An 11,393-nucleotide genomic window follows, 5' to 3' on the forward strand; every position below is an offset into this window, starting at 1 on the left:
TTACTGTAACGCGTTACTTAATAACGCGTTAGTCCCAACACTGCTGCAGACTGAGGGGAAAGCATCAGGTAGTGAAAAATGAAGAAAATACAAGAAATTAAAAACTGATATTTAATCTTTAATCAGCGTGAAATGGGATGCTCGTACATCGGAGGAGGACCCCGGGACAGGAGGAGTTACTGCCATGTCTGTAACTCAGAAAACAGAACACTTTTGTTTTTGGAGCTTTCCTCTCCAAACAGCAATAATAATATTAATGTGCAAGAGTTAGCCAGGCCCTTCCTCCATTCACACTGAGTCCTTAGCTTAACATATATCACCTGTACCTGACCCTCTGCGGTTACACTGTTACACTTACCTATTTGTTGCACCTGTGTACCTGTTAGTTACACCTGTACAGACCTCTCTGATGTTTTCGCCTTCCCTGTTGGACTCGTTGGGCTGATGTCTCACTGCCGTCCAGCGGGGTGCGCGCTACTCATTCAACCGTAGTTTTGAACCCAGCGAAGAAGAAAAGTGTCGGCGCGTGCGTCCAAGAAGAGGCCGTTAGTGACGCTGTTCCTGTCACAGTGCGCAAATGCGCATCCAGGAGTGCGGAGCTCTGGCTGAGAGCGAGCAGAGCCACACCGGCGGGCTGAGAAACGAAACCTTAGGAAGGAAGCGAAAACAGCGCTCCAGGGGGGGCACTCAGAGCGGGGGGAAGGCCTGTGACGCAGTAGGTAAGCCGGACTTAGCTGACACTCGGCTGGTCCTACGGGCCGGGCCGTGGATGCCCGCGGAACCGCTTTCCTGCCGGAGGCCCTCCGTTCACATCCACATAGCCCACCCTGAGCCGCCCTGAGAGCGGCGCACCAAACTCCATTCAGAAAACTGCTAATTCAGAACAAACGCTCTTCGGAGAACAGAAACACGCGCAGCCCCGTCCGTGTCTGAGACGTGTGGCGAGCTTGTCGGTGGCGAGCTTCGGTTCGGCACTCTGATACGGCACGCTATCGCCACCAGGGCTCAGTCGGGAACTGTTGACTCGTCCTCTGAAGTATGTCTGAGGTGACGATGATGCAGAGCGGAAGACTGTGGATGTAGACTTCATTATAACTTGTGTTTAAAAACGGGAAGTTGGAGGCGCCGAATTTACTAGAATATTATATAGAGCAAAAAAGAGTGAGTGAGTTTGATCAGCGGGCGGTTTAAGGTTAAATGGAGCTTTTTTTACACGGGCTTTGGTGTGACATTTTGAGTGCTCCGTCCATATGGCTCACCATGAGTAAAAGTTGGCTGGTTAGGTGTGATGGGTAGTTAGCTGGCAGGTTAACCAACAAAACGTACCGCAGCTTTGACAAAGTGCGCACAAAGCGCAGATTTTTGCGGTTAAAGGTGAAACTAACTGCGGCAGCAAACTAGCCTTAGCAGCCGCGTTAGCTTGTTGCGTTCAGATTAAAAAAAATCAAGTGCCCGGCTAATTCCTGAATCTACAGGACTGTCGGTGAGCTGATGCAATGAAAAGTCACTTTGACTTCATTAATGACACTGCGCTAAAGGCAGGGCAGCGGCGAGCACGGGTGACTCCAGAAATTAGTCCCCTTCTTACCCAAGTTTTAGACGTAGCCCGATGAAGCTAGCAGCCGTTGGAGCTCAGCTGACAGCGGGGAGACGCACTGGGATCGTCCCAGGGCCGAAACACAGCTGGAAACCAGCCGACTTTGTGCTTCCACCAAACTCCTGTCAGAATTCCACAAATTTTGCCCTGACATCAAACTAGCGTCACATCTGTTTTATTTCACACCAACATCCACTCGGAGTTGTGATCCTCTTAGAGTGATCTTCTCTATCAGCTGCAGTCACATCTGCAGAGTTCACCCCATCAAGTCCAGTGAGTTTGATTTCTGCACATTCTTCAGATTCCAGTGAGAAATGTGCAGATGTGACCCTGACATCACACTACAGTCACGTGCATTACTTGTCGTTATGCCACAGCTCCATTGACTTTCTGGTCATTTTAGTTATTTTCACGATTTTCTTTGGGTTGATCAACTTTTCCTTATTTTCCTCTTTCTCAACAAAAACGGAGTTATACTTCAGGTGATGTCATTTTCTCGTGGCCTCCTGATGAAACTTTAGTCGGATTCTGGTTAATTTTAGTGTCTTTATATGAGAAGTCATAGAAGACCTGCTGGTTGTACACTGTTTTAACTCTGACACCAAACTCCAGTTACATTTTTGATAATTTTAGAACACAATAAAACTCGGTGTGGTCTTGCATGACTTTATTCCCACCACAAAAGTACAGTTAAAATTTGAGGCATTTCTCTTTGGGCCTGCATATTTTACTCTTTCACTTTCATTTCAGAAGTCCTCCTCCTTCACACACATGTTCAGTGAGTAATTGTTTTAAAGAGAGGAATCGAAAGAATAACGATTATAAAATCTGCAGATTTCTGGCTGGAGTTTGGTTTGGAGATCATTGGTTGCCACTTTCCAGTCCGGTCCCTTTTTTGGTCATTTTAGAACGTCTTGACATCAGAATGCAGTCAAGTTTACTGAAACATGAATAAGCAACCTTCTTTTCTTTGAATAACCACTTCTCCTTTTTGGCTCCTCCCATCAGTGACCATGGTTGGCGAACGCCGCAATGGGAACCTGCTGGTCCAGCTCGGCCCGAAACTGCAGGCGTATCCCGAGGAGCTGATTCGCCAGCGACGCACCCACGACGGGCAGACGGAATACCTGATTCGCTGGTGCCTCGTCGCCATCGACGATGGCTCCACCTCTGGAGGCGGTGCCAGCGAAGCGGGCGGGACGGTCGGCGTCAGCTCTGGAGTGGGCGGGTCCGTGAGCGCCGTGTCTGGAGAAACCAAACCAGAAAACATCCTGATGTGGATGTCGACAGAGGACGTGTATGCCAACTGTCCCACGCTGCTGGGCAAGAGGAAGATGGACTCCCAGCGCCCCCTGCAGCAGGAGAAGCAGCGTGGCGGCGAGGCGTCCGACTCGGGCATTTCAAGCGGCACAGAGTTCCCGTCCGACGTCACCTTTGACGAGGTGGAGCTGTCGGACATGAAGGAAGACGTGAAGAACCTGGTGTGCCGAGCCCGGAAGCAGATGGCCAAGAAGAGCGACTTCTCTATCAACATCATGCACACCATCCACGTGTTGAGCGCCTACGCCAGCATCGGCTCGCTCGTCGGTGTCTTTAAGGAGACGGGCGCGCTCAACCTGCTGATGGAGCTGCTGTGCAACAAGGAGACTCAGACGAGGCGAAGCGCCGGGAAGATGCTGCGCGCGCTTGCCTCGCATGACGCAGGTAAGCAGTCTCTAAACAGCGCTGTGATCGGACACAGGTTTAGTTCCCCCGGTGGGCTGTGAGGGTACTGCAGGCTTGTTTCAGAGTCAGGTGGATCAGGCGCCGGTATTCGTTTACAGTCTCAGTTGGACAGAATTAACAGCCGGAGCTGCTGTGGGAGATAAAATCATCAGAATATTAAAAAAGGACCGACTGGGTCTCCTGCCTGAGTGACGTCAGTTGTGTTTTAAGGTTTGGGGCGGCGGCGCTCTGGAGTTTAAGTGATGAATGAAATGGGAAGTGAAGCGTGAGGAGCGATCAGAGCAATGACGTCTGTGCGCTCTGCGTCACAGCTGTTTGTGCTGAGCACCATCAGCTGATAGACCGAGGCTACGCCGCCGCCTCCTCCCAACTTGCTCTAAAATGTGGCGTAAAATATAAAACTTTGACCAGCTGACCAATCGGAGCAGAGGGGTGTTTTTCAGTGGGTTTGGTTTCAGATACACGACAAGAGCTGATTGCTGATTGGTCAGCGTGTGAGAGCGTTCAGTGGGAAACCGCGACAAAGATCGAGCTGCCGAGATCGTGAATTGGGAGAAGCGTTTTCCAGCGGGGAGAATGTCCAATCAGAGGCGGTCATGATGTTGGGACTAACGTTTTTAGCTTGTGAACCCTCAGACAGCCTGACATCACGTCACCGTGGCAACAGAAATGTTCAGCAGAAAAAACTGGGCGAGCCCTCGCGTACAGGAAGTTCAGTGTACTGTGTCACCGTGGCCGAGGTTAGCAGAATGACGTTAGCTGACGTTAAGACGGCGAGATCGTGGTCGCCTTAAGATTTAGATCTGGACTTTGGAGAAGCCGCCTGAGCGTCGAGGGCTGAAGACTCAAACCTTTAAACAGGCCTCAGGCAGGGACAGCAGCCATGTTTACACGCCACAAAGGCGTGGAGCAGTTTGATGCCTGCTTGGAGAAGCAACACTGCTCCTCACGTCTCTCCACGTCAGCGCTGGAGTCGCAGCAGAAGAAGAAAGTTCTGAGAATCTCTGAACTCCCGTACTGATGGAGTCCTGGCGTAGACTGCTCCCTCTGACAGTCGGTGACATCAACGCCTGTCACATGATCAGTACTCTGATCTTTATGCTGCCTGTGTGGCCCCGCCCAGCAGGGGGCGCCGCTGCAGTAAACCTGTTTGTGTTCAGATTCCTGGGAAGCTGCTCGTCTCCCTGGTGTCACATGATCAGTGATAGAACGGTGCTGATGATTAATAATCAATAAGCTGTGATCGCAGCAGCGTGAAGCCGAGCAGTCACTGGAGCTCTCTGTCTACATCCGCCACGTTAAAGTGTGCGTCCTGTCACTTGTTACGGTCAGGGTCCAGAAACGCACTCGTCGGTGCAGGCAGCCAATCAGCAGCAGCTCCACACTCGGGCTTAAATGAGCGTTTTTATGAATGGACTCTGGTGCTCGACGTCTCTTAAAGCTCCGCCTCCTTCGTTCGTCGTCACCTCAGAGCTTTGAGCGCTAACGCGGGTCGAGCCTGATGCCGCGGTTACTCTGACACGGTCTGAAAAGATCAGTTAATCAATAAGTTGATCAAATGTTTTAAGCCCCTGTTAAACACCGCCTCCACCCTCCTGGCTCCTCCCCCTGCTGACAGTGTAAATGGTTTAAAGTATAAATGTGTGCTTATGGGCCAGTGCCTCCTATTGATCTGTTATCGAGTCGTGTCAGGCGCTGAGGGCGTGTCCCGCCGTGTCGCCCGCAGGCAGCCGGGCGTACGTGCTGCTGTCTCTGAGCCAGCAGGACGGCATCGAGCAACACATGGACTTCGATAACCGCTACACGCTGCTGGAGCTGTTCGCCGAGACCACGTCGTCCGAGGAGCACGGCATCTCCTTCGAGGGCATTCACCTGCCGCAGGTAAGACTCATTTCTTTATGTCAGAGGTGTGGCCCCGCCCAGCAGGGGGCGCCGCTGCAGTAAACCTGCTTGACTGTGTGTGTTCAGATTCCCGGGAAGCTGCTCTTCTCCCTGGTGAAGCGTTACCTGTGCGTCACGTCTCTGATGGACAAGCTCAACACGGCGGGGGCGGAGTCAGGCTCTGAAAAGCTGGACGCTTGCCCTTCTCCTGCCTCTTCCTCCAGCAGCTCCGCCCACCAGACGGAGCAGCTCCGCGTCCAGCGGGAGTTTGACTTCACCATGGCCATGGCCAACCTGATCTCGGAGCTGGTCCGAGTGATGGGCTGGGACCGTAACCGCCAACCGCTTGATGGCTCCGCCCACCTCACTGGAGTTGTGGTTAGCGGGGAGGATCAAGGCGAGGAGGCTTCCCGCCCCGTCCTCAGGTCCATTTTTCAGCCTCGATTCTGCGCCTCCCCTGTCACTGTAACCACCAGCTCCGGTGGCGCGGCCCCCGCCGCCACACCACCAAAGAAGAAAGCAAATGGTTTCAAAACGCGCTCGGACTTCACCTGCCGCTCCGCCTACGTGGAGTACGTCCAGGACAACCTGAAGAGCGGCATGATGGTCCGCATGCTGGAGGACTACGAGGAGGTGAGCGCCGGCGACGAAGGAGAGTTTCGCTACAGCAACGACGGCTCGCCACCCGTACAGGTGAGGAAACCCGTATAGGTCGGCTGAAGTGGGGGGTGGGGCTTCATCCAGGTGTAGAGCAAGATTTGGCTGTCAGTACAGGGTGGAGCATTTCTATGGATACAGCGTAATAACATGGGAATGGTTGGTGATAGTAAAGTGCTGTTTGTGGCACATTAGTATATGTGAGGGGCAAACTCCTCCAGATGGGCGGTGACCATGGTGACCATGTAGAAGTCGGCCATCTTGGATACAACTTTTGTTTTTCCAATAGTTAGAGGGTCATGTGACACATCAGACTTATTGGTAATGTCACAAGAAAAACAATGGTGTGCTTGTTTCAACGTAACTTTATTCTTGGGTAGCTGAACCACAAAGGTGCTAAAGTAAGAAGAAGAGAAACCAACATACAACAAAGGCGGAAAATAATTAAATAATTAAATAAATAAATAGAACAACCCTTGCTTAAGAAACCTGCCCTGGACCACACCGTGTTGGCTAACTACAGACCTCTCTCCACGTTGTCTTTTACGTCTAAAATCTTAGAGAAAATTGTACACCGCCAGTTGATGGATTCGGTGTCCTAGAGGTCTTCCAATCAGGTTTTAAAAACTTTCATAGCAGAGTCAGCACTCTTAAAGGTTTTTAGTCATATCCTCTGTTCCTGTGACTCTGGTAATCATGTTGTTCTTTTCCTAACAGCTGCCTTTGACACTGTAGACCACAACATTTTACTGACTCGCTTCACCATCTTGCAGGCATTCGTGGCTTTGAAATGGTTTAGGTCTGATCTTTCTGACAGAACTATTAGTGTTAACTTTTCAGGGTATGAGTCCTCCTCTGCCTGTCAGTCTGGGGTCCCGCAGGGCTCAATTTTAGGGCCTCTGCTTTTTTCATTATATTTACAGCCCCTGGGAACCATCCTCAGAAGGCATGGAGTGTCCTTCCACTGCTATTAAGCCACTTCTAGCATCTCTAGAAGACATTAAATCTCGGATGTCCCTAAACTTTCTAAGATTCAAGCAAAACTGAGGTGATTCTGTTTGGTCCCAGTGGACCATGTGAACGCTCCGCTATTGATTTGGGACCCCTGGCAGAGTATTTTAAACCTGTTGTTACTAACCTGGGTTTTAAGATGGACAGTGATTTTAAATTAGTCAGTCAAATTAGGGCAACTGTCAAGTCCAGTTTTTATCATTTAAGGCAAAGATAAGACCTTTTTATCTCAGCCGTATCTTGAAACAGTAATCGATGCTTTTATTCCATCTCGTTTGGATTACTGTGATGTGCTGTATTGTGGAGTTAGTCAGTGTCTTCTCTCGTCTGCAGCTGGTCCAAAATGCTGCTGCACGACTTTTAACCAGAACTCGTAAAAGAGAGCACATAACTCCCATCATCGCCTCGCTCCATTGGCTGCCTGCATATGTTAGAGTTCATTTTAAAACTCTCATGTTTGTTTTTAAATGTTTAAACGGTCTTGCCCCAACTTACCTCTCTGAGCTTCTTCGTCCTTACTCGCCCCCCAGGTCTCTCAGGTCAGCTGACAAGCTGCTCCTGCAGGTACCCAGGTCCAAGAGGAAGCTCAGAGGGGCGGGGCCTTCTCTGCCCAGCACATTAGAGAGGCCGCTTCACCGTCCACTTTTAAAACGCGTCATAAAACCCGTTTTTACTCCTTGGCTTATGACACAGTCTGACCCTGATTTTATTGTTTGAATCTAATGTGCTGATTTTACTGTTTTAAATGTAATTCTCATAATTTTTATACTATTTTATTATTGTTTTTGCTATTTGTGCTAATTTTATTATTTTAAATGTCATTTTAATTTTATTATTACTATTTTTCTTTGGCGTGTCAAGTGTTCAGCACTTGTGTTCAGCTGGGGGCTGATATATAAATAAACTGCTTTCTTAATGCTGTGAATACTTTCAGAATAAAAGCACTCGGAGTACACGGAGGTGCATCCACATTTCGTGCTCTTATTTTTGAGTCCTTAACTTAGTTAGAAACTGCACTCGGATCAGCGTGAACCCGAGCCTGCTCCTGACCCGCTCTCTCTGTGTTCAGGTGTACTGGAACTCCCTGTCCAGGACTTACTGGGTCCACTGGCACATGGTGGAGATCCTGGGCAGTGGCAGCAGCAGTCAGGCCGAGAAGGAGACGCAGGAGAAGGCCTCCTCGTTGACGGAGACGCTCAAACTCTCAGCAGGTAAGAGCCGAGCACCGTCCGCTGCTCCTCTCCTCCGCAGTCTGAGCACGCCTCTTCTTCTCTCAGTGAGCCAGACCTTCTTCTCGAAGCCTCCCGGCGGTCTCTACTCGCTGCCCTACCTGTCCGAGGGTCTGAACACGGAGCCGGTCACCCTGAGCAGAGCCGAGTGGTGGGAGATCCTCTTCTTCATCAAGAAACTGGAGCCGAAGCAGCAGCAGGAGGTCAACGGCGTCCTGCTGCAGAGCCTCGACGACCAGGTAGGAGACGCCTCGTCTTTGAGGTTTAAAGTCAGAGCGCGGGGAGGCGGATCATTGCGGTGATCTGACCGCCAGCTGCCTGTGACGTCAGACGTAAATCACCTCATCAACCTGAGTCTGAGGGCGGGGCGGCGGCCGCCTGGCTCGTCTGCGTCTGCGTTGAGTGGGGCGGCGGCCGCCTGGCTCGTCTGCGTCGAGCGGGGCGGCGGCCGCCCGGCTCGTCTGCGGCGAGCGGGGAAACGTGATCCGGGTTTGTGTTTGAAAAGCCTGATCGTCACCACGTCTGTCCTCAGGAGGCGGAGCTGGACGACTCGTCTCTCATCGGCCTGTCGGTGCCCGGAGACGTGGCCAAGAAGCTGCTGCACTACCTGAAGCAGAAGCTGCCGTCGTCGTGCCTCGGCGACCTGCTGTGCTCCCACGCCTTCGCCAAACATTACCTGAAGAGAGGCGGAGCCAGCCTAGAGGACGAAGAGCTGCTGGGTAAGAAAACAAACACGCCTCTCGTAAGCGCGTCCTCGACACTCCCTCGTCTCACCGTGCTCGTTTGTGCGTCTCTGCAGCTGAAAGCTCGTCCGGGCTGGGTGGCGGCGGCGGAGGAGGGCAGGGCTTCTCGTCTGCCTCGACCGCCGCGTCCTCGGCGATGGGCTCCGTCTCCAAAAAGGCCAAGAAAGAGCTTCCTGTGGATTCTGGCTGCTGCAGCTCGGAGACGGAGAGCGACCTGCCCACAGAGGACGTCAGCAAATACCCCGACGACCTGGAGGACAAGATGAAAGGTGGGGGCGGGGCCTGTTCCAGACTCGGTATCGGAGCGAGCTGTCGCTCACCTGTGTTCTCTTCCTGCAGTGTTCAACAACCCACGAGTGCAAGGCAAGAAGACCGTGCTGGAGAAGCTGGGGGAGGTGGTGGACGTCCTGAAGAAGGGCGGGGCGGGCTCAGACCACGCCCAGCAGCTCGCCGCCGTCCTCTTCCTCACCCGGCTGGTGGAGGGGGCGCAGGAGAAGAACGCCACGAGGAGCGACTCGGCTCAGACTGTACGGTGAGACAAGCGGTTTCCTGTCGTCCCGATGTTAACCTTCACCCTCGGTATGTGGGCGGAGTCTCGTCACAAACGCGGTCGGATTTATTTCTTTGTGGCGTTACCGTAAAAACTGCTGCGCTGGCGGGCGCCGGTTGTCATAGTGTTTGGCAGGAAGTGACGGCGTGTTTCTCTCATAGGGACAAAGTGCTGAAGCTGCTGGTGGAGCTGCTTGGCTCCGCCTCCAAAGACGTGGTCGTCAGCACGCTCCGATTGACCCACCTCCTCATGCTCAAGTACGAGTGGAGGGTCTCCTTTGCCACCGAGGGCGGGGTCAAAGCCATCCTGTCCTGCATGCAGGAGTTCTCGGGCGCGGTGCACGTGCAGCAGCTGGCGCTGGCGGTGAGAAAACTGTTCATTGCTCGTCTGCCGCTTTGCCGTGAAATGATTCCTGACTGGCTCCTCCCCCTCTCAGACTCTGAAGGTCATCACGGGCGCCAGCAAACACGACCTGCGCAGCGTAGGCAGCAGCCCGCCGCTCTCCGAGTCAGGCACCCAGATGATGCTGGAGATCTTCGCCAGCATCGGCTCGGCCACGCCCGAGGGCTCCAGAGGCCTGCTGGACGCCATTCCGGCCGCCATCGACCTCATGCTGACCACAAAAGGGTGAGTGAGTTTTGGGTCGGCGAGTACAGTTAACGCCGCGTGCTCCCGCGCTTACGCCGCCTTCTCTGTGCAGCTGCGTGCCGTCGGTGAGGAACGGGCTCCTCGTCATCATCATGCTCATCTCCAACCACAAGAGCCTCGCGGAGCAGCTGGTCGCCTGCGACGTCACCGGCGTCCTGAAGAAGTGTCTGAGTCTGTCCCGCGCCGAGACCATGCTCGCCATCATCGCGCTCAACCACATCTCCATGGTGCACAAGCTGGAGAGCAAAGGTACGCACGCTTCGATCCCTCGCCAAAGTCATTCAGATTGTGCTCGTTTTAACTCGTGCTCGCTAACCTCGCAGAGAGCCGCGAGCAGCTCGACTTCAAGGACACGGAGCTGCAGATGCTGGTCGTCAGCCTGAAGGAGATGACGGCCACCAAGGAGGTGATCCAGACGCTGGAGCAGCTGCTGTGTGACGACGCCTCGCAGCTGGAGGAGGAGCGCAGCCAGGTGATGTGACGCACGCGTGAGCGCACGTGCACGCGCCGCAGGCGTGTTTCTAACACCGCGTCTCGTCTTCGTGCAGGTGACTCACAGTCGGGACACCTACCAGGACCTGGTCCGTCTGATTGAGCAGCACCGAGGCGATCGGGCCGTCCAGCTGTCCATCCTCAGGTATGCTGACCTCTGACCCTGCTCACCTTGATGATGATCCATCAAAATGCTGTGTTCAGGTGCTGGTAAAGGGGTGTGCCCTCCCACCGCCGCCACACGTTTATAGCTCAGTCGCGCTGTGAAGCTTCTTCCTGTTTAATGTTTAATATTGATGAGGATGCTCTTCTCTGATTGGCTCTTTGCGCTCCGCAGGATCCTGAACAAGTTCCTGGACAACTACCAGGAGGACGTGTTGCCGTGGCACGAGAGCATCGAGCCCTGCCTGTCCTCCATGACGGCCTTCATCAACGACAGAGAGGTCAGCCAGCGCCGAGCGCGCTCACAGGTAACGCTGCCAACATCCGCTAACCTCCCGCTTCCTCCCGCAGGTGGTGCAGCTCTTCATCCGCTTCCTGTACCGGCTGGCGTCTCTGAACAAAGACTACGCCGTGGTCATGTGCCGCCTGGGGACCAAGGAGGCGCTGGTGAAGGCGCTGGACAAGCACAGCACCAACCTGCTGCTGGTCACCGAGCTCCGAGACCTCATCACCGACTGCGAGAAGTACGCCAGCCTCTACAAGAAGATGACCACCAGCGTCCTCGCGGGATGCATCCAGGTACACGGGGGTGGGGCTTCTGTCGCCTGGAGACGACCCTCGCTTGGTCGAAAGCAAACATAAAGCAACATCTTCCCGTTTCCTGTCAGATGGTGCTGGGGCAGATCGAGGAGCACCGC

General features: G+C 53.4%; 1 protein-coding gene across 5 annotated transcripts in view; it reads left to right on the forward strand.

The window, feature by feature from the left end:
• Nucleotides 1-517: 517 nt before the first annotated feature.
• The window catches only part of cul9 (cullin 9), a 29,060-nt gene continuing 18,184 nt past the window's right edge, over nt 518-11,393 (forward strand). For 3 of the 5 annotated variants that reach the window (XM_085182205.1, XM_085182206.1, XM_085182207.1), the window contains exons 1-17: nt 519-719; nt 2,606-3,301; nt 5,049-5,203; nt 5,291-5,896; nt 7,941-8,082; nt 8,149-8,339; nt 8,633-8,819; nt 8,900-9,112; nt 9,183-9,375; nt 9,555-9,756; nt 9,830-10,020; nt 10,094-10,290; nt 10,365-10,513; nt 10,590-10,678; nt 10,871-10,976; nt 11,047-11,274; nt 11,364-11,393. The exon at nt 11,364-11,393 is cut by the window's right edge and continues 61 nt beyond it. In XM_085182205.1, coding sequence (XP_085038331.1) covers nt 578-719; nt 2,606-3,301; nt 5,049-5,203; nt 5,291-5,896; nt 7,941-8,082; nt 8,149-8,339; nt 8,633-8,819; nt 8,900-9,112; nt 9,183-9,375; nt 9,555-9,756; nt 9,830-10,020; nt 10,094-10,290; nt 10,365-10,513; nt 10,590-10,678; nt 10,871-10,976; nt 11,047-11,274; nt 11,364-11,393 — 3,717 coding nt within the window. In that variant the 5' untranslated portion in view covers nt 519-577. The other 2 variants (XM_085182204.1, XM_085182208.1) reach the window with 2 other exon arrangements.

This window comes from Neolamprologus multifasciatus, chromosome 13 (genome assembly GCF_963576455.1).
Source record: "Neolamprologus multifasciatus chromosome 13, fNeoMul1.2, whole genome shotgun sequence".
NCBI classification, from domain to species: domain Eukaryota; kingdom Metazoa; phylum Chordata; class Actinopteri; order Cichliformes; family Cichlidae; genus Neolamprologus; species Neolamprologus multifasciatus.